At 38.1% G+C, this 25,686-nt stretch overlaps 2 protein-coding genes across 3 annotated transcripts; both read left to right on the top strand.

Annotated features, from left to right (window-relative positions):
• Positions 1-379: 379 nt before the first annotated feature.
• efcab7 (EF-hand calcium binding domain 7) lies at positions 380-12,427 on the top strand. Its single transcript, XM_008406161.2, has 13 exons — positions 380-904; positions 1,786-1,997; positions 2,740-2,826; positions 3,044-3,233; positions 4,503-4,624; positions 7,875-8,016; positions 8,587-8,696; positions 8,859-9,022; positions 9,151-9,284; positions 9,362-9,510; positions 9,619-9,828; positions 10,740-10,847; positions 11,263-12,427. The coding sequence occupies exons 1-13, from the start codon at positions 775-777 to the stop codon at positions 11,341-11,343; spliced, it is 1,839 nt and encodes a 612-aa protein (XP_008404383.1). The 5' UTR covers positions 380-774; the 3' UTR covers positions 11,344-12,427.
• pgm1 (phosphoglucomutase 1) lies at positions 11,412-23,986 on the top strand. Of its 2 annotated transcripts, none has more exons than XM_008406163.2 (11): positions 11,412-11,431; positions 17,046-17,208; positions 17,326-17,469; positions 18,093-18,218; positions 18,314-18,504; positions 19,312-19,466; positions 19,557-19,672; positions 19,758-19,893; positions 20,439-20,622; positions 21,296-21,430; positions 23,312-23,986. In XM_008406163.2, the coding sequence occupies exons 2-11, from the start codon at positions 17,079-17,081 to the stop codon at positions 23,399-23,401; spliced, it is 1,407 nt and encodes a 468-aa protein (XP_008404385.1). In that variant the 5' UTR covers positions 11,412-11,431; positions 17,046-17,078; the 3' UTR covers positions 23,402-23,986. The 2 variants fall into 2 exon arrangements, with proteins under 2 accessions (XP_008404385.1, XP_008404384.1); XM_008406162.1 differs by lacking the exon at positions 11,412-11,431 and adding an exon at positions 14,249-14,613.
• The last annotated feature ends 1,700 nt before the right edge of the window (positions 23,987-25,686 follow it).

Raw genomic sequence — 25,686 nt, 5'->3', positions numbered from 1 at the left:
AAATTTCCATATCTAGATGTTCAGAATTATTAGACACATACTGTAAGATACTAAAAAAATCACATCAACATGCATAATTACTTACTGTTTTTTTTTTTTATATAATGTACTTGTTAAAATGAAACTCATTTAATTTGAGGCTGTAATATGAGGAAAGTGAAAATCTTTCACTTTTCTCATATAACGCTCTTTTTTAACCGGCCATTAATTCATATTTCAAACATTATAGGTTTGTAGCAGTGCGACAGGCTGGAGACCTGTCCAGGGTGACCCCGCCTCTCGCCCGATCCGTTCACTGGAGATGGACACCAGCACCCCTCCCGACCCCACCGGGTACAAGCGGGGACAAGGGTGTACAGAAAATGGATGGATGGGTTTGTAACACAAAAAGTTCCAGAAATAATCAGCTATTATGATTGCATTATACGACATTTTATGCTTTTATTAATCTATTTTTCCAAACTGAGAACATTTGTGGATAATTTTACCACAGCGGAATGTAATTTTGGTTTATTTTGTGAAAGACGCCGCATTGCGTTAGGTTTAGCAACGTAAGAGGAACGTTTTCTTTTTTCTTGTTTCCACCGGGTCCTGTTTGATGCGCACTGTCGAGATTTTGTTTCCTTAGCAACAATCCCCGCGATAGCAACAATGTATCACACCTACCAACGAAAGAGACAACGCAACAATTCAACATTTTAGTTGGCGGTCTGCTCTCTTTCCCCCATAGACAGATATAGCGAATCGTTGCCATATTGTTTTTCCCCCTACAAAATGTCTTTTCAGGAATCAACTCGTCCCTCCGATGATGATGAGGTTTTCTACATGCAGTGTCGAGCTGCTTATCTTGCTGTGTTCCGATCAAGTTTGTCTAATATATCTTCAAAACAGCAGTTGTGTCGGGGTAAGAACCGCTTTTCAACCACTTGCTAATTTGCTGCACAACGCTGTGTGATTTTAACTCTTATGAAAATCTATCACTTTGCCTTGATTCACATGAACGCACAGTTTTACGCTGTAGTCAGCATAAATGCGTCTTTGGTAGAAAAGGACAAAATGTAAAATGTCACTGAACATTGCAGATCGCTGATTTAGGTCTCAGTCAACCATCTTGATTTTCCATAATGTAGCCCACATAAGTCTCCAAGTTTATAAGAATACCTCGATTTGTAACCAGGAAAACTACAAAAATGTCGAAAAGGCAGGAAAAAAATTAATCGATTAATTGCAGATAGTTATTAGTGAAAATTAATAGCATACAGTTGTGAATCAACTAGCTCCCAGTCAGACACTAGAGTAATATTACTCAAAGTAGCTTTTGAAGACAAACTGGTATCAAAATATATAAGAATTTAAAAACTGTATTAAACTTTCTGTTATATACCGTCCTTTTATAATGCCATGCCTGGAGGTGCTCAAATGCAATTGGCTGACATACTGGGAAGTACTGTACCTAATGACAACACAAAACTGTAGCCCCAGTCTGACTACAGAAATATCGATTCGCTACATTTAATTAACGAGTTAACTTTTTTCTTTCTTTTAATCACATCAGCTTTAGATTTGTTTGTCTGGTGTAGTTACAAGAAGCATTGGTGGTTCTCAGTCTTCATTGAATGTTCTTCAGAGTAAATTAATTTGGTTTTACCTATTTAATAATTAAATGCCAAACTATCGTAAATGAATTTTTGATGGAGGCATGTTTCCACTTTCTTTGTTCCATCCTTGCTTTCTATTTTTAGTGACTATCATGTGAATATCATGTTTCCTATTTATCTTGTTTAGTTCTCCAGCAGGCTGGTAGGAATCCGTCCCACGCCACTCTCAATAAATACTGGACTTCTAGAACATCTAAGCTAAACTTTGATGACTTCTGCGAGATTCTGAAATGCGAAAGGAAAACCGAGGAGGCTGAGCTAATGAGAGCTTTCAGAAAACTAGATGTAAACTCTGACGGCTACATCACACACAGCGTACTGGAGAAGGCTCTAACATCTGTAAGTAAAATGTCTTTTTTTAGGATCTTATGAAATATATTTTCCACAAAGGGCGGAATATTCTCTTAACATTAGCTTCTTATTTGGTGGTTTAATTTGTGATGGTTACCGTCGCTTAGGATAGGGTTCTTCAACCTGTAACTTGGTTTTGCAAAATGATCCAGTTTTATTGAACGCACCAATTTGAAAGAGTAATTTTAGCTGTTCTTCCATCTCTTTCCATTCAGTAACTACTCATAATATACAAGAGAATGACACTAATTTTGAATGGAATAATTTTAATTAGGATTGTTGTCATTAGGCTGCTAACTATTCACTTTATTTCTTATTTCTTACTCATTTTTATTTAAAGCAAATGTGTGCATACCACTCAAGAAAGTGGATTCAGTTTTTTGTTAATGACTTTATTCTTGGAACATCAAAGCTAAACTTTGATCACTAGTCAGCATCTAAGTATTTGGAAAATAAACTTTTTTTTATTTTTTATTCTCCACCAATTGTCAAAAAATGTAATCCATTCATCCATTTTGTCTGGATTAAAAACAACAGAGAACTCTGGGAAATTAAGAGTTTAAAACTATGGAATTTTGCTATAAGAAATGTTTAGTAGTAGCAAAGGTCAACTGGGAGCCCTAGTCTTGGACAGCAGAGAGCATGAAACTCTTTTGAATTCATTGAACTGAAGATGTATCTGCGTCATGATCGGTCAGGTTGTTATTTGAAATTGTCTTTGTTGTTGCAGAGCGGCGAGAAGATGACAGCGGAGGAGGTGAATGCTGTTTGTTCATTGGCAGACATAAACAAGGATGGAAAACTGGACTATGCTGAGGTATGCTCACGCAAGCTAACTAAATATTTCCATCCAAAAGATGTTCTTTTGAACTGTTTCAATTTCTGTGCTGATTTTTTTATTGTTTGTTGCAAATCTGTCTGGATTTGTTGTTCATTCAAAAACAAAAAATTGAAGTCATTTATGCTCCTCTTTGTTGGCTCCAAACGTTGCTCGTGTATCATTCTCTTATTACTTTTTCCCCTGCTGCTGTCAGTTCTGCAGGCGGCTTGTGTCTACAGCGGAGCAGTGTCAAACGGCTGCTCTGGACAAGCTAGAAGCTGACGCTAAGCTAAAGAGGCAGAACTTTGGCAGCCAGTTGTACAGCCCTCCTAAAAGCTCAGTGGCATCAGCATCATCTGTATCACCAGCTCAACATGCGGAATCAGACTCCACTGTCAAAAAAGGTATTAAACTGATGCTTTAGAGCAGGTTTACCCCAAACCTCTCCAGTGCACCCGCATGGTCCGTTTTGATTAATGAGTAATAGCCGTTTTATTGATCAATTTTTCATCACCAATGTGACAAATCACCCCATTAAGGCAGTCCATGTTTCATAATCGCCAAACAATTAGGGCTGCTTGTTTAGAGGGAGGAGACGTCAAAGTGTTTTGATTTTGGTAAGTCATTACTGCCATTAGAAGATTGACAAAAAAAATAACTACTTTGGTTTGAAACCACTTTTATTCAGTCAAAGGCATTTGTTCAGTAAGGAATCCGTAGATTCTCTGTCACTTCTCCTTTGTAAGTTTGCTCTTTAAAATTTAGAACCCAACTGTTGAAGAAAGGATTGGAAGGGCGGGGCTCTGGGATGATAAGGCGAGTGAGGGGCCAACATTGGGAAGATGGATGGGGTTGATTTAAGTGGTCAGTCCATGTTCTTGTTATTGATTCGGGGAGGATTCCACCACTTCTCACTGGGGAGGTGATGAGGGATTAGAGAGGAGGAGCAGTCAACCACCACTGCAAAAACAAATGAGCTCCCACGCAGTAGTCTGGATTATCACGTTATTGTGCCTCTCCCATGTATTGATTTCTACCTGTTGCGTTTTAACAAGCCTTTGACCTGAGTTGCTATGCGATCACACACGTCAAATGGGTTATTTTTGTAGCCTCGATAATGTTTTGATGATTTGCTTTCATTCAAGCAGTAATTTTACTGATTTGTTTGAAAAAAAAAACTTTAAGAGCTTTATTTTAAAAACATAAATCTAAAGGAGGATTACAGTGGGTTCATTTATTTCTGTATCTAACTGATTACTCACATTTCTAATCGTCCTGATTTTCTGAGATTGGTAACAAGCCGCCCTTTCATAAAATATAGGGAAAAAAGTCTGCCCTCAGTTTATCTTCAAGGAATAATGTTATGCAAGAAAATGAATTTGAAGGGGTGCCTTTAGTGATTTCATGTGGCAACGTAATTACAGAGAGCTAGATCTCGAGATTACATTTTCTCAGAACAAAAAGCAAAGTCTGTAATGTCACTTGAACTGTGCAAAGAGACTTCCAAGAAGGCAGACCATTGAGCGAATTTCATCACGTACCTAATTTTGCTTTAGGAAAACTGTGCACTCTTTGCATAGAGTACTGAACTGCCTGTAATTTGCCAAAGTCTTGAATGAGTCTTTTTTTTTAAACTGTTGAGTATTTTGCTAACTGCTGTGTGTGTTTCTCAGACAGCCAGTCCTCCTCTCGTCCTCCTTCCGCTCGCAGCAGACGGTCGTCCCTGTCAAACTCAGTCACAGTGGCATCCAGCAGCAGTAAGGCAGGCAAAGTTCAGGAACCGTCAGGTTTACAGGTAACGGAACTTGGTGCACTTGTTTTAAATGTTTGGAAATGTCCTGAAATGACATCTAGTCCTGCTTTCTATATGAAGCAACATTTATGATAACCCCTTCGTGTTTCTATGTCCATACTAATGAGCACTGGTAGTTTTTTAACACATGTTTTCCTTCCACCAAACTTATCATCGATATGCTTGGATAGAGCACTATGAAAACAGCCACGTTCTTTAGCAATAATATTTTGTGTCAATATAACATGTAACACAATAACATAATATCTCTGTAATGAAACCCATTTTTACTCGTTTATGTAATGATCAAATTTTCCTGGATGCCATATTTGTGGCAGTTCATCAGCTGTACAACATAATCATGAAAATGAATGTTTAACATAAATCGCATGGTTCTAAATACTCATGATAAGCCCTCGTTGTTTCTTTGTCCATACCTAATGATCAGCGTACGCTCTTGGTCTCTTGGATCTTTGGTGCATTTTTTCCTTACTTGAAACTTTTTATTGATATGCTTGGATAGAGCACTTCTATCCACCTTCTTTAGCAATAATATTTTGTGACAAATAACATAATATTTCTGCAACGAAACCCAGTTTAATAAGTTTATGTAATGGTACAATTTTCTGAGAAACCATTCATGGGACATTTTATAAAAATAAATTCTTAAGATACAACACAGGGCACTAAATACTATGAATCACCCATTTGTTTAGCTAAATTATTGAAATAATTGAGTATTTCAATTGCATTCCTATTTCTTAAGCTCCACCTATACATACAGTACTATTAACTATATGGTTTATTGTAAATGCCAGATCTGTACGTTTGGTAAATAACTGGATATCTTTTTGTGTTTGTATGGAGTACGGCGTAATAAGGAGGACCCAGCATGCCGTGCAGCCGCTCGGATGGCTGAACGTAGCCTGGGGTGGATAGATATACACTGTATTGATCTGGCGCTCTTTGTTTTCACTCTTTTTGGCTTAACCCTGGCTGGTTTGCTTTACAGCAAAACGAAAAAAAAAAAAAAAAAGGTAAATAAATAAATAAACAGAACAGGTCTAAGCACTGTGTTGAGATTGGAAACGGCCAGACATCATTAAGGGTAACAGAATGTGTGTCCAGAGAGCACCTCGAAGGGGAACTTCTGCTCCCTGGATTGGCTCCCTATATAGCCACAGGCTAAAAACTATGGCTGATGGAGGATGGATGTATAGCTGCATCAGTATGCAGATATTGTTGCATCTTCTGAGACACAAATATCTCCTTGTACACAGAAATCTACATGGCAATCACTGGTTTTATATTTTCTTATAGCTTTTTATGTGTAGATAAGAGCAGAAAGAGATTAAAGAAGGTTTAATAGACTGTGTATATGAGTGCGTGCGTGTGTGTGCGTGCGTGTGTGTGTGTGTGTGTGTGTGTGTGTGTGTGTGTGTGTGTGTGTGTGTGTGTGTGTGTGTGTGTGTGGCCGGATTGGTGTCCTGCGACCCTGTGAGACAGTAAATCAGACCTGTGGCTGGAGCAGGTGACAGAGCCTGTATTAGTCTGCAGGCTGACCCTCTCTCTATGGAGGCATTAATTCTGATGTCCTTAACCAGTGGATGGGTGCCCATGGCATTTTCCCTCATTTAATATTGTCTGGACAAACCACCGAAGTGTTATGGTTTGATCTTTTATGCCTCTCACAGCCCAAGATAAATACTCCGAGAAAATGGCTTTTCTCTAAAGGAGTGGCATGCTCCGTCTTTATGGCACTTTTCTTTGTTTAACTTGGTGATTTATTTGTCAACTAAAAGGATATATGGCCTATTCTGGCCTTGCTTGGCCCTCAATGTGCTTTTTACTGTGTGTCCACGTCAACTGTGTTTTCATTTAATGTGTCTCCAATGAGGGGAATGAAAACTTCCCTGTGTTGATGTTCCTGTTCAATTTCAAATTATTACCTAATTTCGGTTGTGTAGCCAGACAAAGCAACAGCGGGATTGCAAAATGGAAGAAATATTAGAATTCATAAATATCGCCAAAGTAGCCCCTGGACGCTTTTGAATGACCGCTCGCTCAAGATTGAAGAGGCCATATTTATCAAGGTTAAATGGACTCCAATTTGCCCCAATCAGGTCCAGCAGGGAGACTTTCCCCAGCCCTCTGCAGACACACGGTGTGACGCTCCTGCCCTCTTCTGGCCAGCCCTAGAATAGCATCTATTTCATGTGAATGAGTTGATGCAAAAAAAATTTGCTGCAATGAATTTTTCCGAGTGTTGATTTTATGTTTCAGTTGGCCAGTATGGGGATTGAACCCATGGCCTTGGCATTATTAGCAACACACTCTGACCAGCTGAGCTAACCAGCTTACATATTGTTGAGTTTTCATGAATTTAAGAAAATCTTAGATGATTGTGACAAAAGTGTTCATATTCTAATTTTTTTCAACCTGCCTAAAGGTATATTTTCCAGCCTTCTTTTACTTTGAAAGTGTTGATTTTATTTTCCAGCCATTTTTCTTTTATTTTTTAATGTTTATTTTATTTTCCAGCCTTTTTTTTATTTTCAAGGCAGTGGTGATTTTGAAGTTGGGCAGTTTAACAGCTTTTATTCTGTTTAACACCTGAGAATAATTTGAGCTTTTTTTGTACTGCATGTGGGATGTTTTTTGTAGACACCGTGCTAAACAAATATTGATATCTCAGGAACCATATGAATTTCATTCACCCACCATTTTCATCAGAAGGAATAGGGGAGTGTTTCTGTCCTTTTCAAATTTTAGTTGTTTTTTTTACATTTCATGGACTATATTACTATAACCTAGCATGCTACTGGTAGACTATTTTAGCTAGTTTTAGCTTTTTAGCTAATTTTGGCTTTTACGTGGGTTTTTCACACTGCATGGACTATTTCTTACCTTTCTGCAAGTCTTCAGCAGTTGGCTTCAAATGCCTTTGCCATTTACACCAAAAGCATTGAGCATCCAGCATTCACACTTGCATTTTCATAGTAAATGCTCACTTTCTAGTTAGTTTTGGTTTCTGTTGACTGAATAAATGAATTTTGTTGTGTAGTAGTGTCAGGATCTGAGCTGAAACCACACACACATAAACATGTCTAGATGCATAAAGCAGAATTGAATCCTTGATAAGTGTTATAAAGGCCTTCAAGCAGAGATAAGTATATTTTTGTGATTGTTCTCCTGGTTTGCCATCCAGACAACCATTACAAACGTAAAGCAGGAGTGTTTTCTGTCTTTGCAGGATTGGCATCACTGCTTTATGAAAGGCTGCTTCTTTGTGGATGATAACGGCAGCATTAGCTCTCTGCAGTACCACCTTCATCTTCCTCAGAAAACCAGCATCTACCTAACCATCCAGCCGCTGAGCCTCAGCCACAGACCTGGTGAGTGTCAACATTTTCATGAAATAAAAATATGTAAAACTGTAGCGTGCACACAGCTAAATGTTGTAGCTTGGGGAAACCCTTTGCAATTTTTTTTACAATTGGCAAAATATTGAAGTTGCCTACAAAATGCCTTTTACATAAATTCTACAAGTACTTCACACTTTGCTTTAAGAAGCAAGGTTTTATCTGACATTTTTAAATTAGACTACAATTGTGACTAAGGATTTGTTTGGGTTAGAAGCAATTTTTAGGGCATCTAAAATTCCAGCATAAAATAGATTCATTACCTTTTATGGGCCTATTTTTCATACTTTAGCTCATTAAAGTTAATTCAATATGAAGGATCTGCCTGAGTGCTGCATGGTGGTGCAGTTGGTAGCTCTGCTGCCTTGCAGCATAAATCCATGGTTTGAATTAAGTTTCCTGTAGGTCCTCACTCTACAATTTTATTTGTCATCATTTTCTTAATTCATAGAAAATACATAATGCATATTACTGACTTTAAAAATAATTTGTGATTTAGAAAAAAAAAAACCCCAACAACTTTTTCCGTTTTCATCTTTTCAGGTAAGCCTCCTGCATGGATGAATGTGGACACGGCTGTTTTTGTCATGACAGCAGGTGAAACCAAAGAGGACTCGGCTTTAGTGTGTTTCACCGAATCAAAAGACAAAGAAGTATGTTTAATGTAAAGAGGCCCTTTCATTACCAGATTCATTCGTGTTCTAAATCTATCATACATAGAATCAGATAAAAACATCAGTGTTCCTACATGCTGATGTAATTCCTGTATGCTTTCGCTTGTGAGATTATTTGTTGATATTTTTTTGTTCTTGTAGAAGTATGTTTGGAAAGGAGAACTAAACGCTGGGACTTACCGCCTGCTTCCCTTCACCAGTGGCTGCAGGTTAAAGAAACAAGACAAAACTAACTTTTCGGATAAATCTGTCAAACTTGTCTACAAGACCGACACGGGAGAAATGGACCTCACCAGCGAGCTGAGGTAAACCTCTGATGTTGGCATCTGTTGCTGCAACAGAGTTTGAATGTAAAATGCTCTTATGGATGTGTGTTTTATAAAGGAAAAGAAGATGTGGGTCATTTATCGGAAATACTTTGTTTTTACCACAGGGAGGTGCTGTCTGAAATCTTTGAGATGATTGACCTGGATGGGAATGGTTTGCTGAGCCTGGATGAGTACAACCTGTTTGAGCTGAGGACCAGTGGGGAGAAGTGTGACCAGGATGCCTGGGCCGTGTGCAAAGGTAGTCACTAATCAAAGCAATTTAACGTGAAGAGGGCGCCCAGGTTTTTATTGTTCTTTTTGGTTTTGTGGGGCCAGAAAACTTTGATATGAGGAAAAACCAGCTGACCCGGCAGGGTTTTATGGAGCTGAACCTCATGGAGGCCACAGAGAAAGATGGAGACCCCGCAGACCTATGGGTGACCCTGGAATCTATGGGTTACAATCATATGCTGGAGTTAGTAGAGGTAGGTGAGCACATATGATTAACTAATTCATAGACGTTCACTCATTTGGTTTTGTGGTGCAGGATGAATGTCAGCGAGTTAAACAAACCTTTCCTCCCGCTCTGGAAGGCATGTCCATTCCAAATAGATGTGCACTGTGAAGGCACTCAGCCATCCATGCAGCCACTTTGCTTGGACTCAGGCACCAAGCTTTTGAACCAAGCCCTCCAGAAGTCCATCACCTCCAGGTTTGGGGCCAAAGCACTTCGAGGGCATGACAACGTCTTCATCTACACCTACAGAGGAGACCACCGGATTTCCTCCCTCATAGTCAACAAGGTGGACCAAAAGCTTGTTTACTCTTATCTAGCTGTGAGGGCAACAATAAAGCTTTCAAACACTCATTAGAGGCATGAATTTTAGATTATCTGGGGCTTTTAATGGTTCATTTGAATCGTTCATCCTGTTTTTGCTTGTTTTTTTGATTTTAAGCTTGCAGACATGCATACAGCCCAGCAATATTTGTTGGAATGTTTTTTTTGCAAGTTGCAGACAAATCACACAGTTTTTGTCAACATCAACAAGGTGGCAGACAAATCACACAGTTTTTGTCAACATCAACAAGGTGCTGGCATGATTCTCACTGAGTAAACACACAGCAAGAATCAAAATAGAGATGATAGAGCTAATCTAAAAAAATGTTTACTGTCAGAGAGTAAACTAGGGAGTCACTCAGTTGGAACATCCATTTGTGTCCAGTTTCCAAGCTTTCACCCTCAGATGGAAGAACATTCATTTTGAAAAGTCTGAGCTGTTTTGTCCACAATAAGAAGAATTTTGAAAAACTAACTTGAGGTTTTTAACGTCAGAACATTGTAGCAGCTGTCAAACATGTCAGTGGTAGCATCAGTACGAGTGGCAAAGTGGATGGGTTGAGAGGAATATGAGCTACATTTCCCAGGACCTTAGCCAACACAATCAGTAGTCCTTATTCAATTCAGGGTAATTGACATGCAGGTGGGGTGTCCATTCTCTTGGCAACAAAAGCTACACTGAAAGAATGGCTGAAGGGCTCAGAAAACAACCAAGGACAGGAAGTTGTTTAGATTCTTACCATGACTTCATGGTATGCAAAGACGAATTTGTGTAAACCTTTATATTCTTTTAATCCTATTTTCCTGTTTAAACTACGTTCTGTGTTTTCATAGATTTGAACTGGAGAAAGTTAAGCTCTGCTTTCTGTTCTGCAGGCCAATCAGAAGGTGACGGTTCATGTAAACAACGAGCAGAGCAGGAACTGCTGCAGCAGCAGAGGGATGGCTATGTTTGCTATTGAAGTTCCAGCCAGGACCAAAATGGTAAAAAAATAAATAATAAAAAATCACTGTTTTACTGGTAAAGCTGGTGTTCTCTCCAACATTGTGTGTCTGTTGTTATGAACGTTTTGTGTTAGCAGTATGACAGATGCAAGCTTGAGTATTTTTCAGGATATTCACACTGTAGAAATATCTGTCATAGATTCATTTGGAACTTTTGTATTTTTAAAATGGGCTAAAGGAGATTGAGAATTCAGGAAATTTAAATTGGGGAAAAGTAAGGAATTTTAGGTGTGAAAATGTGTGTGAACCCCTGACTACACCCACAGAAAACAGAGAGAAAAAAAAAAGAAAACTAGCTCTGGTGTTATGACAGCTTAATGTTGTACCACAACTCACTGAATGATTATATTTAATCCTAGATTCTAATACAAACATGTATTTCTTTTGCCTGCAGGTGTGCCAACACGTGCTACCCATTAATGAAAAGCAGGAATGGGTCTATAACTGCGTGGAGACCAGTTTACCCAGCACATGAAGCTGAAACTGCTGAACATATTGCAATCATCAGAAGGTTATACTACAGAAAGACTCTCTGAAGTCTGTGCTGGAAGGTTCTACTTCTGGTAATCTATTTCAGTTCTAAAGATTGTTGTATTTCATTTGAAATTTAGCAAAGTTAAATGATATATTTTCTCATGTCAGCTTTTATCAACTTGTTATGCATTGTTTGAGAAAACTGAGAACGTCTTCCTCACTGGTCGCATTCATTAGCTCCATCAGTAAGAATCATGCAACCTATTACAACCACAAGGTAATAGTTAATAAAGTTAATAAAGGACAGTTTTCCTTTTGTTTATTAAATTAGTGCAGGCTACTCCATGTTGGTTGAGTTTTTTTTTTTTAATTGAATCCTGATTTTGACATTGATGTTACAGACCATTCTATAAACTGTATATCAAATTACCGTATTGAGATGAGAATGAAAGAGGGCCCAACACTGGTGCTGACATATATTTAACTGACAGCAGATGCCTCTCATTCAACACTTGGCCTGTAAATTGACAATTTTTAATTTTTTACAGTGAAATGTGCTCGAAACTGCCTGTAATTTTCCTGGTGTGGGCGTGTCAGGATGTGTCGTTTGCAGTGAAATGCATTCCTCTGAAGTGCACTCAGATCTAAACTTTACTTGGCCTCGACCTTTCCAGTGCGATCCTGACCTCCTATTTTTGTCTCTTGGGCCATTATCTGCCCTTTGACTTTCACTGCTGAAACAGTAGAGCCAGCTGACTTAAATGTCACATGGCATATGACATGTATTTAATAACCTGAGCCTGTCTGCTCCTCTTTTCCCAACACCCTGTGCACTGCACTGCAGTTTCAGTTGTTTAACCACAGTAATTGTCTCTCAGTAAAGCAGCCTGTGGCATTTCAGAGCAAAACATTCAAAAATCAAACAGCTGTAAAGACAAAAAACATGATCGTCCACCAGGGCAAGGAAAGGATAAATCAGAGAAGCAGCCATTCATTTTCTTACTTACATTATATCATAATACTGTGTGTGGCAGGAAATTATCAATGTACGTCACTCCGAAAATAACATTCCCACTGAAATCAAATCGTATTCATGTCATAGAGTGGCCTAGTCAAAGTCCAGACCTAAATATAATTAAGAATCTATAACAAAACTTCAAAATCTTCAAGAATTTCAGCTATTTTACAAAGAAAATGAGGAAATTTGTCAATTTGTAGGATTGCGAGGCTGGTTAAAACCAAAAGACTTTCAGAAAAAAAATGATTTTACAAAGTATTGGCTCAGTTGTGCTGGATAAAAGTGCATGGACACTTTCACACATTTTTATTTGTAAAGAAAAAATGGAAAAAAGAAAACCTTTTTCCTTCAATTCATAAAAATGCACTACGTTGTGCAAATCTATCCTATAAAATCCCAATAAAATCCACTAAAGCTTGCGGTAACAAAATATGTGGAAAAAGTAGTTTAAGGTTTATGAATACCAAAGTGCAAACCACTTTCATTTTAAAGTTTTAAAGAGAAAAAAGGGGTTCTGTTGACCAAACACTGTGATGCAACAGGCAAACTGTTGAACTATTTCCCAACAATTTTGTTTCATAATTCACACTTTAAAATTGACACTTTAAAACTGAAACGAACCAATGGTGTATATGGACAAGTTTATTAATGGTTTATGTTTAAAAACCAATTGTTTTTGCACATTTAAACAACATTTTTTAACTTTCTGTTTCTATATTTCCACTTATATGCTTTGAGGGTCACTGGCCTCCCAGAGTACATTACTGGACACCAGGGGGACAAAGGTCACAGATGTAGGTGGTGTTCAATCTAAATTTGTTAAATCACTTTATTTCACATATTTCTCAACTAACAGTGTTAAGCAGTAGGTGAATCTATTAATGAATACATAGACAAATAATACAGTAAAAGTTATTACTTATTTAAATTCTGTTTTCTACCAAGTTTTGTTTTAAAATACTAAGTATTCAATTTAATTAAATTATATTTTATTTAGCTGGAGCACCAATTCACAGCAGATGTACTCTCAAGTCACTTTCCAAGTCAAAACAGGTCCAAATCATATAAATCCAGACAATTCCAAAATAAAGCAGTGATGGTTCAAAAGGTGGGAACATTTAGTAATTTTATATCTTGAAAGGTGACATATAAATAAAATTGTACTTACTTATTTACTTACTTTGTCAATTCATGACTTTGTCCTGAAAGGAGACACAGCTAAACACAGAATCGCTGAACCAGGAGTACTTTCAATGGGAAAGAACAGGTACACTGCAAAAACACTAAATCTTACCAAGTATTTTTTCTCGTTTAGTGCAAATATAATACACTTGAAATTGACATAATTTATTTACAAGTAATTTTTCAGCAATTTATAGGAGCTTATTTTAAGCAAATAATTCTTATTGATAAAAGGTACTAGGTCCACTGGCAGATTTGTTTTCACTCACAACATCAGAAAATACTAAAATATTTACTTATTTCAAAAATATTTGCACAAAAAAGTAGACCAAAAGTACTTTGGAAGATGTGTTTTTGCAGTGTAAAAAACCACATAGCTACTGGAGTGCATTGCTGTTTCAACAGCATTGTTGAAGAAATGCCACAATCATTGGACCAGGGGTACTTTCAATAGAAAGAAAACAAGGAGACAGAACAGGAAAGTCTCATTATGACTGTATTATGCAGAACATCAAATTTACATTTGTTTTACTACTAAATTGATGGTAGTAACAAAAAAAAAAAGAAAAGTATCTTATGTTGCATTTGACTTTCATTTAACACGTGTTTTAAATAAATGTTACTTTAACCAATGAAAATGTTGAAGAGTTATCTCGCTGCTAGGTGTGAGGAAATCCTCCTCGTTCCCCTCTTGCCCTTTACACAGACAGGGCGGGTTTGTGTGTGAAGGGGGGGGCGGGGTAGCTGCGTACGTGTAGCCGCTTTGCTCCTGCAGTCGCTCGGACCACTCTGCGGATCCCACGGGCTGCTCTCTGGGTGTCCAAAATGGCGAAAATAACGACCGTTAAGACCAAACCCTACACGGACCAGAAGCCCGGGACGAGCGGGCTGAGGAAACGGGTGACGGTGTTCCAGCAGAACCAGCACTATGCGGAAAACTTCATCCAGAGCATTATCTCCGTCATCGACCCAGCCGAGCGACAGACGGCCACTCTGGTGGTGGGAGGAGATGGGAGGTTTTTCATGAAGGACGCGATTCAGCTCATCGTTCAGATTGCAGCAGCCAACGGGGTCAGTTGGAGAAAATAAATGATGAGAACTGCTGCTGGTTTCCCTGTGTGGTGAGCTAATGTAGCACKGCGGCTAGCAAGTATAAATTKAGCTAACTGTCAAGGTTGTTGGCTATTTAATTGTTACACTCCAYTGTATTTTCAGTAGATATRACACTACGTTACTTCATTTTGATTAATTGTTATGCTTATTGTATTTTGTGTTGAAATATAGCTAATATTACCCTAATAAGCGTTTTGCAAGAGCAAAAAGTATGCTTCAGCTCAGTTAATGACAGAACTTGAAKCTAAGCTGATAATACATGATGCAACTGGTGCTATAAAGCTGTCGATTGTCCCCAAAGGTTGCAAAATAACTRCAAGCCATTGCAAGCTCTCTCCATTCGCTTGGTTGGAGCAACAACAGCATTCCTGCCTTCACTTGTCAGTCTCTAATTATTACACGAATTTCAGTTTWGTCTGCGTCTATGGAAAACTAGCTGACCGTTTCAGAGCCCTTCAYAGTGAACTACTCTTGTATGCCCTCCAAACCCTCTGTGTACTTTACCAACCACCTACATGACAGCAGAGGTCCTTCAGAAGAGGTGCAGAAGGGAACTTTATGGCAAGCACTTGTAAGATATAATCAAACATCAATCCGTTTTTATTATTTTTTTACTTCGAAGTCAAAATTAATTTTTACTTCGAAGATAGAGATATGAAACAAGCTAAATATAATTATCACAATTTGCAAACTTAAGAAAAACTATCATGATGTTGACATGAATTTGATCCTTCTCCTCCCCTCCCCTCCCCTTGGCAGTAGTTGCATTTAGTTGTCAATGTTCCATTTACTATAAAGCAAAGTGTGTGTATTTGTGCMTGAAAACAGACTATTTACAATAAGTGACAATAAATTTGTGCAAACAGAGATGTGCAAATACCAACAAAAATGTTATTTWAAATATAGATATCATCAGATCTCATTGGATGTGAAGTAGAGTACSAGTCACCAATCCACCATAGGCTGACTGAAGTCATAAAATGACATCAAACAGCATTTATTACACTGAGAGATACAACTTGCCATTAAAAGTCCAATAAATCMGTGTAGATTGKGACAATAATGTCTYTATATATTTGCTTTTATCTGATTTAAGATTGGACATTGATTGAGCTGCACCTTTAAGATGTTCCATCATTTTACACCACAAATTCTTTGGGACATCCAAATACCCTGAATATGTAGATTTATTGTTTCCCTTAAACATTCCTTTCCCACTCTATCATAGAAAACTGCTCCCCTTTCAATAGCAATACAGTGGAACTAGAGCTACACAGTAAGCCAATTTGCAGTCCATATATATATAATGTATGACATTATATTTCAAGTGTTTTAAAACTTCTTGAATTTGCCCCAATTTCAGATGTTCAGCATGAAACTTCCTTGTTGAAACCATTTTTTTTGCATTATAATATTCAAAACAATATCCCAATGCGATTTTTTTTTCTTTTGAAAGGCACATGATTCAGACGTCCACAGTACTAATTTCAATTGGGCGGAATTTAAAAATTTTAAGTCTGGCTTACTATTAAATAGTAAAATAGCTTGCCATATAAACCATTACCTTTGACATTTGCGCACTAACACTGCAGCATTTTGCGGCTTTAAGGGTTGAAACGTTTTAACTGACTTTCTACCGAGTTCTCTCTTGCGTAGTTTTAAAAAAAGATATGCAAAGCAATTGGAAAAAGAAGTAAAGATATGTTCCCGTGTTGCTTCACAGAGTAGGCAGAGGGATACTTCCGCGGGTGGGGGGCGTGACATGCGTGTAGCCAGTCACGTTGCTCTGCATAGGCCTGCAGCCTTGGAAGCAGCTGCGTCCTAAGCTGMAAATGTGCATCACTGTTTGTGGTTTAAATTCGGACTTTAAGGCATTTAATCACCAGTCTTGTGTTGCAGAGCGGACAGTTTCAGTGGAAAGCATAAAACTACCACTCAAGGCTCACAGTGTTGGTTACAGTCTCCAGAATAGGTGACCTTATCTTTGCCTGATAGCAAAGCGATATGTGCAAAATCCGCCGGTATTTATGTCATATTTGGCATTTTTAGCAATTTGTGGTTGATGTTAGGAAATKACTTGTTGGGTAATGGTGATGTGGACTAAGCAGCAGAGAAAGGTTCAGATGTTTACACAAAACATAACCAAGGCATCAGCATGATCACAGGTTACTGAAAGTAGAATAGGTTGTGCTGTTTGTGATGATTACTAAACTGAACATGACCTAATGAATGTTCAAAATTACTTCAAAACAGGACATTAATAATATGCTAAAAATGACTGTAGTTTGCAGCAACATGTATTTACATGTACCTTCCATTGTATTTACTCAGTGCTTGGATCTGAGAATTTATCCAGGCGGGTTAATCTGKGAATGTGCATTGTTTTGCAGATTAATCACCTTGTAATTGGTCAGAATGGCATAATGTCCACCCCAGCAGTCTCCTGTGTGATCCGCAAGATAAAGGCCGTGGGCGGCATCATCCTCACAGCCAGCCACAACCCAGGAGGCCCCAGTGGGGACTTTGGCATCAAGTACAACATTTCCAGTGGAGGTGAACAGAGATCAAAAACAATCACTGTGGAGAAGTGGTTATATTATTCTGCAATTTATGCATAATTAACCCATTATTTCTGTAAATGATGGTTTTCTTCAAACTGTTTTTCTCCAGGACCTGCTCCCGAAGGCATCACAAATAAAATCTTTGAGATCAGCAAAGGCCTTCAGGAGTATCAGATCTGCCCTGAACTGAAAGTGGATCTAGCTACAATTGGGAAGCAGACCTTTGAAGTAGACACTTTTAAACCCTTTATAGGTAAACTCTATCTTTAATTTGTAATTAGTGGCAAGAAATTTTCATAAAATTCACATTTGCCTCATCAAATCTTTATTTCTAGCGCAGCATTTAGACCAGGGGAGACCCTGGTTCATTTAGACCATTTTTACTCTCAGGCTAACCAAATAAAACTTTAGAGCCACAAATTTCCCACAACTCTGAAAAAATACACTATCACTTTAGATAAGTTTAGACAAGTATCCACTATAAAAACTTTTCTGTCATTTTTAGAGAACCACAATTTTATTTCTGTTTTTAGGTTTTCAAATAAAAATAAGCACAAAATTTAGCAAAAAGATGATGGATTTTTTTTTTTTCTGTGGGATGGAAAATGATGTAAAAAAACACATGGAGTTCACCCTAATCACTCGAAAAAACAGATAAAAAGCATATTACTTTTTGATTACTTTCTTTGTGGACATTCAATGTATATATAGAAGGAATAAACGGAAAAACTTAAATATGCTGCAGGGTCGCATGTTTCTCAACTCTGCTTTAGACGTTTGATTCAATATTTATTTAATTTGAAATGTATTGACTCAAGCTGCTAATGTCCACATCTTCAAAATTTCTGGTCTAAAATGCTCATATTTTGTCCTTAGTGGAGATTGTTGACTCCGTTGAAGCCTACGCTGAGATGTTAAGGGGCATCTTTGACTTTGCTGCACTGAAGGATCTTCTTTCTGGCTCTAACCACATTAACGTGAGACTGGATGCGATGCACGGAGGTATGAAGGCGCCATGAAACTCATATAAGAGTGTTACACAGTTAAACCTTGCATGAACAGATTACCTGTTATTTCTTGATGTTTTCTCCCCCTAGTGGTGGGTCCTTATATTAAGAAGATCGTCTGTGAAGAGCTGGGTTCTCCCGCCAACTCTGCGGTCAACTGCGTCCCCCAGGAGGACTTTGGTGGTCATCACCCTGACCCCAACTTGACCTACGCCGCTGACCTGGTCAACACCATGAAAAGTGGGGAGTATGATTTTGGAGCCGCCTTTGATGGAGATGGTGTAAGTTGCCACATGTTTTTGGGGGAATTACTTTTACAGCTTTAAATCTAGCAGAGTGTTTGGGTGTTGCGTTATTAGTTGATGATGTCAATGCCAGTAAAATAACTTTTATTAAACACTGTTTTTATTGGGTTATAGGTTTTTTTTTGTCTTTTGTAGACTGGATTGATTTATCCAAATCATTGTTTCCATATTGTTTTCATCTCAGCCTTTATTCTTGACACTTATCTCATGTTTTATTAAATAAATAGAATTCAGTACTACATTTTATGACAATGAAAAGTAAAAAGGTGCAGCATATTTACTATGTTCATCATTAGATTTCTTAAGAGATTTCAATTCAGTTTAAAAATATGTATATTCAAACAATTCCTTACATTTTTAAAAAAAACTATTGATACCTGTATTTGATATTTATATTTCTAGTTTTAGATTTCCTTCATGTTTAAATTAATTTTACAGATTGAACAGAAAAATTATCAAATTGAAAGAAAAGGGAAGACTCGTCAATAAAATAATGTCTTGACAGAGTTATATGACGTCTTTTATATATTTTTTCAAACTTATATTTTAATAAAGTTCAATCATGTTCAAGATTGTTCCAAACACTGATAAGCTGGATTTTATGAAGTAATGTTTTGAGTTTGGTTTTAATAGTTTTATTGAAGGGAAAAGAGTAATAAAATGGAGGAGAAGGCAGCAGCCATCCGTCTAAATAATGCCACACTGACCAGAAGAGAACCAGCTGACATCCCAGTGAGTTTTTAACGATGAACATTCACTCCTGATCTCTGGATCCCTGTTCAGGATCGAAACATGGTGCTGGGCAAACATGGCTTTTTTGTGAACCCTTCCGATTCCGTGGCTCTGATTGGTGCCAACATCACCTGCATCCCGTACTTCAAAAAGACCGGCGTCAAAGGCCTGGCCCGCAGCATGCCCACCAGTGGTGCTTTGGACAAGTAAAAGACAAGCGCATTCTATAAGTGTTAATCTTAATTTAATGTCATAGATCCATTATGGGGTTTATTATATGCCCCTATTTGTTCCAGTGTGGCCAAAGCTCTGAAGATGCAGCTGTATGAGACTCCGACGGGCTGGAAGTTCTTTGGGAACTTGATGGATGCTGGTAAACTCTCACTGTGTGGAGAGGAGAGCTTTGGCACTGGTGAGAGAAAGTCTGCCTCTCTTAGGAGAAAACACCTTTACCCATTTTCACACTCATCCACATCCTCTGTGTTTTACCCTCACAGGGTCGGATCATATCCGTGAGAAGGACGGCCTATGGGCCGTGCTAGCATGGTTGTCCATCTTGGCCAGCAGGAAGCAGAGTGTGGAAGAGATCATGAAGGATCACTGGCAAAAGTTTGGCAGGAACTTTTTCACAAGGTCAGACATCTTACGAGCTTCAATTCTTTCTTTCTTAGCAAGTCATTAAGGAAAGTTAGTTTTCTAGTTTGTTTTGTAGCACCATGTGGTGGAAGAAGAGGGAACTGCAGCACACAGAACATTAAATTCTCTTCTTGGCATTTTTTTTTTTTTTTTTCATTTTGTTTCCCCCCTTTGTAGATATATGCAGGATTCATACAGGTGATTGAAATCCTTGAAAACGAGGTGTTTTCAAGGTTTGGAAAGTGCTTGATTTCTATATAAAGTTCGAAAAAGTGCTTGATACTCAAACTGCACAGTTTGGTAAAAAAAAAAAAAAAAAAGGGCAATCTAACGTTTGATTTAAAACCTACATTTGGAAAACATTATTTACAGTTGAAGCCAGATATTTACACACATCTTACACTATAGGGAAAGTGTACAAACCCTTCATGGGAAAACTTTCTATTCCCGTCTCTTTCACTTATTGGAAAAGTATCATAACACATTAGCAACCATATTCCGCCTTTATTCCACTATTTTTGTATCATATTCGTTTCATCCAGGTACGACTACGAGGAGGTCGACTCAGATGCCGCAAACAAGATGATGAAGGATCTGGAGACACAGATGTCCGACCCGTCGTTTGTTGGGAAGCAGTTCTCATCGGGCGACAAGACGTACGCGGTGGCCGTTGCTGACAACTTTGCCTACACCGACCCCGTGGATGGAAGCGTGTCCAAAAACCAGGTAGAAATCCTGTGGAGCTGGATGTTCTCCTCATTTTCCTGCTGTCATTACAGGGCCTATTCAAAGTATTGACATCCCTCCAGAACCTTCCTTATGTTGCCATGTTAAAACCACAAATGACTTTATACTTTATTAGAAATTTGCATCTGTTTTTTAATTTTTTTAAGCGCATGGTTTTCAAATGAAGTGTGATGGTAATTTGTAGTTAATCCTGCTTATTTTGTTTACAGCCTTCCGATGGCATAATGCTGCCAAGACCATGTTTTGCTGCTTATAATGTATGTTGTGTTTTCAGGGTGACTGCAGCATTTTCTTGCTGACCAAAAAGTTTTATGTTGGTCTCATCAGACCAGAGCATAAATGTTTTTTTTTTTTGGGGGGGGTCACAAATGTCAATAAAACACATTAAAGGTTATAAGGCACCATGATGAAATGTGGAAAAGGTTCTCCTACCTGTGTCTCTGAGGTCATTTAACATTTTATACTGAACCTATATTTTTTGATATGACTTCTATTCAGAAATTGGCTTGACGCTGGATTAAGTCATCGGTTCAGTTTTGTAATCCCACCGTGCGTGTCCTGATTTCCACACCTGGACATGGTTTTCGTTCAGCATCTATTTTCTCTCATCAGTTTTGGCCCGCCTCTTGTTACCTCTCCTTTGCTCCCTCAGGGCCTCCGGATCATCTTCGCCGACGGTTCCAGGATCATTTTCCGTCTCAGCGGCACAGGCAGCGCGGGAGCAACCGTCCGGCTCTACATAGACAGCTACGAGAACGACGGCCAGAAAATCCTCCAGGATCCACAGGTCAGGACGTCCAGCAGTGATCTCAGCCGATAAGAAAATTAGAGGGAAAAGACGTATTCATTTCTTTGTCACAGCACCCTCCACCCAGATTCCAGCAGGAGTGCCAGAACTGGACTCCTCTGTGGTTTCTGCCAGCTCTCAGTGGGTGGAGGGTCTTCAAAAAAAACAAGCATGAGACATTTTATTCAACATGAGAGCTGATGATGATGATGACGGAGATGTTTGGCAAAGTTTCGAGTTCTGACAGCATATCAGGGCATGTAGGAAGAGAGAGAAACAGCGCACAGGGAAAAAACATAAAGAGCACATGTTCCAGCTGACACTTTATAAAGTGGTTCTGACTGGTGTGGACAGGGAGGTGATGCAGTACAAGAAGGAGAGAACGTGGAAAACAGTTCTTTCCTCGGTTCCCCGTTTTTCCTTTGAGCTTATGGAGCGTGGATAAAGCGTTAAGCAGAAACACGCCGCTGCAGATTCTTAACTTGACAGGAAAATATCCCCGGAGGAATGATTCAGTTGGCTGATCTTGGCAAAATGTGATTTGCAGACCCAAAAGGAAAAAAGGAGAAAGCAGATTGTAAAAAAAAAAAAAAGAAAATCTAAATTCAGGATTTCATTTTCCCCACTGAGTAATCAAATATTACTTCCCAACTAAATATGGCCGTTTATCTGTTTGGGCTAATTCTTACTGGCAGTTTAAGGTCGATAAATGCAGTTCTTCAACTTTTCAAATTAAAATGTTAATTTTATTTTGAAATATATTCAATGATATACGAATGAGGTAGATTTTTACAGGGTTCATGTGGAGTCTTTAAGTTTTCTGGAAAATTCCATTGATGCATTTTCCAGATCTGGAAAAGTATTGGAAAATATTTGTGTTTCCAGACTTTAGTTTTTGTTCAGTTATCTAAAAGTTGGGTTTATTTGTCTATTTATCCAACCACTCATTTATCCGTCTGTCAATGTATCCATTTTTCCCTCAGATCATCTATCATTCACCCATTCATTTGTTCAGTTATCTGTTCATTGGTCTATTTATCAGTTTTTCCACTCATTCATCTGTCAATTTATCCATTTTTACATTTCAAAGAACAGGATAAAATTAAGTTAAGTGCTGTTTTCCAACTTTTCCTTCACATTTTACACAATGAAAAAGAATTTATTCTGCCACCAGATGAAGAGTAAATGAACACATTATTGTGGATATGTTCATGTGTTAGTTTTTCTTTGTTTATGATGTCTGATATATTGTGTTTTTATGGAAAGCATCAGACGGATTATGTAAACAGAAACTCCGTTTTTATGGACGATAAAGTCTTTATCTTATCTTGATCCTTGTTATAACTTGGCACACAGTCATGTTTTTGCTCCAAGCATCAGAAATGGAAAGCAGAAAAAAGAAAAAAACAGTTTACATCACAGAAAAATAGATAAAAATATTTATTTCAAAAGTGAAGGAAACTGATGAAGGAAAATTTATGCGAGGCAAAGTGAAGTTTGTTGGTCAAAACGTAAATGTAGCGTATCGTTTGGATGTCTGTTATTCTGTGTGGTGGTTGTACATTAACTTACTTTAAAGTATTAGTTAAAATAGAGAAGATGTCAGTACTTTTACAGTAACACTGCCTTTAGAAAGAGTCATCCCAGTCTGCGGCTGTAACACCTGTAAGACTATGAAATCACCACTAGATGTCACTATAGCCTACACACCATAAAAGGTAGTAAAATCTCAGTAAGCAATGGTGGGATTGTTTTGGTCTTTATATTTAGTATAACATGGCTTGGTCTCTCCTCTACCAGTCACCAAGACATTTTCTTCTGGTTGCTAAACTGAACAGGAAGTCTGTTCCACTTACTTCCTTTTGCTGTGTCCGTGTCCAGGTGATGCTGGCCCCTCTGGTGGACATCGCCCTGAAGGTCTCCCAGCTCCATGAACGGACCGGACGCTCCGGCCCCACTGTGATCACATGATTCAGCAACACAATACCTCCACCCCTTTTTGTGGGGGTAAGCTGCCCCTGAATGCTGTCACAGCCTCCTAAAGCTAGAGATAGATTCAAATAAAGGGAAACGCAGGATGAAAAGGAGAAAATACTTTCACTTATTCACTGCCTTCTTTTTGTATTAAGCCTCAGTGATGCACCAAGCTATCTAGGTCTAACTGGGACAGTTAACTGTCCTAACACTTTTCAGTCATCTGCCTGACCTAAGCGCACTGTTAGCATATGTTTTCACTTGTGATTACATAAAAAAAAACAAATGCACTGGAGCTCGCCTCGTTTCCTCTCTGGAAACGTATTTAGTCCAGGAAATGTTTTTGTTCGACTCTGATGCACAGCAAAATCATGTAAAGCAGATCCTGCTAAACTGAGCATAAATCAGCTTTTCTGGGCAGCCTTACCCCTTGTGTGGTCACTTCCCCCTGTGATGCTGTTGGGTCTTCCTTTTTCTGTGTTTGTCCAAGCTACCGACATCGCCTTTAAACCTGAGCCACAGCTGAAGTATCAACAATTAACAAACCGGTCATGAATAAAAAGAGCCTTGTGGGAAAGAACAGTGGTCAGATTTGTTTTTTAGTGTTTTCAGGGTGACCATTCTTTTGAGTTTACTGTTGCATCTTAGTAAATGAGAATATAATAAAAAAATAATAATCTGTAATGTAGAATAAAAAAAATTTAATTGATGATTCGATCTTAATTATTTGTAACAAAATATAGACCAATAAAGTGTAGAAGAAAAAAATGTTTCTACCATGCTCTTCCTTCCACTTAACTTTCCTTTAACATGTTTGCATATAGCACTCTGTGAACAGCCAGCTGTTTTCTGGCCTACTCTTTATGGAGGATGTCATTTACTACTAAGCAAAAGTCAGCTTATAATGTAAGTATGTAATTTCTTTATTAAAATGTATATTTTTTATTGGTGTTATGCAATTCAGAGAATTATGAATTATGGTTTTTCATGAGCTGTAAGCCTTACTTGTAAAAATATACAGGAGCTAGACATAGATCCTAGTGTAAATAATATACAAAATGAGTGAAACTCTCTAAACTGAGGTAGTGAAATTAACCTTTCAGTGATTTTCTAATTTCTTAAGATGCCCTGTAATATTTGGTCTGCTATACATTAATATGTCAACTTTCCTTTGAGAAATAATTTCCTGAACAAACCAGGATTAAAACCCTCAACGTTCACAAGAGAAGTTGTGTTTAGTGCTGATAAGGAGTTTTTCTTCAGTGAGTTGAAAAATTACTGCAGATAAATGTAGACATCCTGTTGGACGAGGAGCGAGCCAAGTGCTTCAGTACCCCTCCAAAAACAATCCTGAAGAAGACAGAAAATTACAAACATTATTCCTGTCCCTCCTCAATCTTTTTCTGTAAAGAGAGACACGGTATTTATAATAAAAAATTACACTTATAAAGTTTCAGGATGTTGAGAATCCCTCAAGCTTTATCTAAGTTAAGCTGATGTTTTTTTTTCTTTCCTTTTTTTTGTAGGAGAATGTGAAATTTTAGAAGGCCAATCCAAGAAGCAGCTTGGATCATTTTAGATTGAGGTGCTGGATTAGTTTAAGCCTTTTCCTCAAAGACCTCAGTTATTTTTGGAAAATTGGTCGCAATTTAGTTAATTTGACACTTGGGTGGAAAATCAGGTGAACCTTGGCAAGCAGGAGGATCGGTTCTCTTTTCTTGGATTGCAGAATGGAAAACTTGCCTCAGTCACACATTATACTACATTTATTTATGTCCAATGCTCGTCCAGATCAACCAAATAAACGATGTTAATATTTATGCACTAATGGTTCACTTTAGTGAGCTAAAGTTTTTCATGCGGGAATCTATGATGACAGTACAACCCACAGCTTCATCAGACATTCATGTCCTGTCTGTTAACTTGTGGATGCTCTGAGTCACATTTTGCATGGTGTTGTTGGCTTTAGATCTGAGTAAGAGTGTCCGATCTTTTTTATGCATATTCACATTAAGTTTGCAGATAAGGTCTTTATAGCTGGCTGCTGCTCTTCAAAGGTAGAAAATTGAGCTTTTGGGCTCTACATCTGCAGCAAGTTGCTTTTTATTCCACAAGGAATCAAGGCAGAGTGGACATTTTTTCCATGCAGCATTGTTTAAACCTTGTCAAGCTGATGTAGTGCAATGTATAACATGTTCTTTTTGTTTGCTTCATAATAGCACACAGACTTTATTTGGATTGGCTGTCATTACATAGGTAATCATTGAGAGGCTTACATTAAA

This window comes from Poecilia reticulata, linkage group LG4 (genome assembly GCF_000633615.1).
Source record: "Poecilia reticulata strain Guanapo linkage group LG4, Guppy_female_1.0+MT, whole genome shotgun sequence".
Taxonomy (NCBI): domain Eukaryota; kingdom Metazoa; phylum Chordata; class Actinopteri; order Cyprinodontiformes; family Poeciliidae; genus Poecilia; species Poecilia reticulata.
Note: the sequence above shows the minus strand (reverse complement) of the source record. Positions and strands in the feature narration are given on the sequence as shown.

Coding starts and splice junctions, on each gene's coding strand:
- efcab7 (XM_008406161.2), top strand. CDS start 775: ATGTCTTTTCAGGAATCAACTCGTCCCTCCGATGATGATGAGGTTTTC. Junction 9,023..9,150: donor GACCTCACCAGCGAGCTGAG/GTAAACCTCTGA, acceptor TTTTTACCACAG/GGAGGTGCTGTCTGAAATCT. Junction 9,285..9,361: donor TGCCTGGGCCGTGTGCAAAG/GTAGTCACTAAT, acceptor TTGTGGGGCCAG/AAAACTTTGATATGAGGAAA.
- pgm1 (XM_008406162.1), top strand. CDS start 14,368: ATGGCGAAAATAACGACCGTTAAGACCAAACCCTACACGGACCAGAAG. Junction 19,467..19,556: donor ACCAGTGGTGCTTTGGACAA/GTAAAAGACAAG, acceptor TATTTGTTCCAG/TGTGGCCAAAGCTCTGAAGA. Junction 21,431..23,311: donor AAATCCTCCAGGATCCACAG/GTCAGGACGTCC, acceptor GTCCGTGTCCAG/GTGATGCTGGCCCCTCTGGT.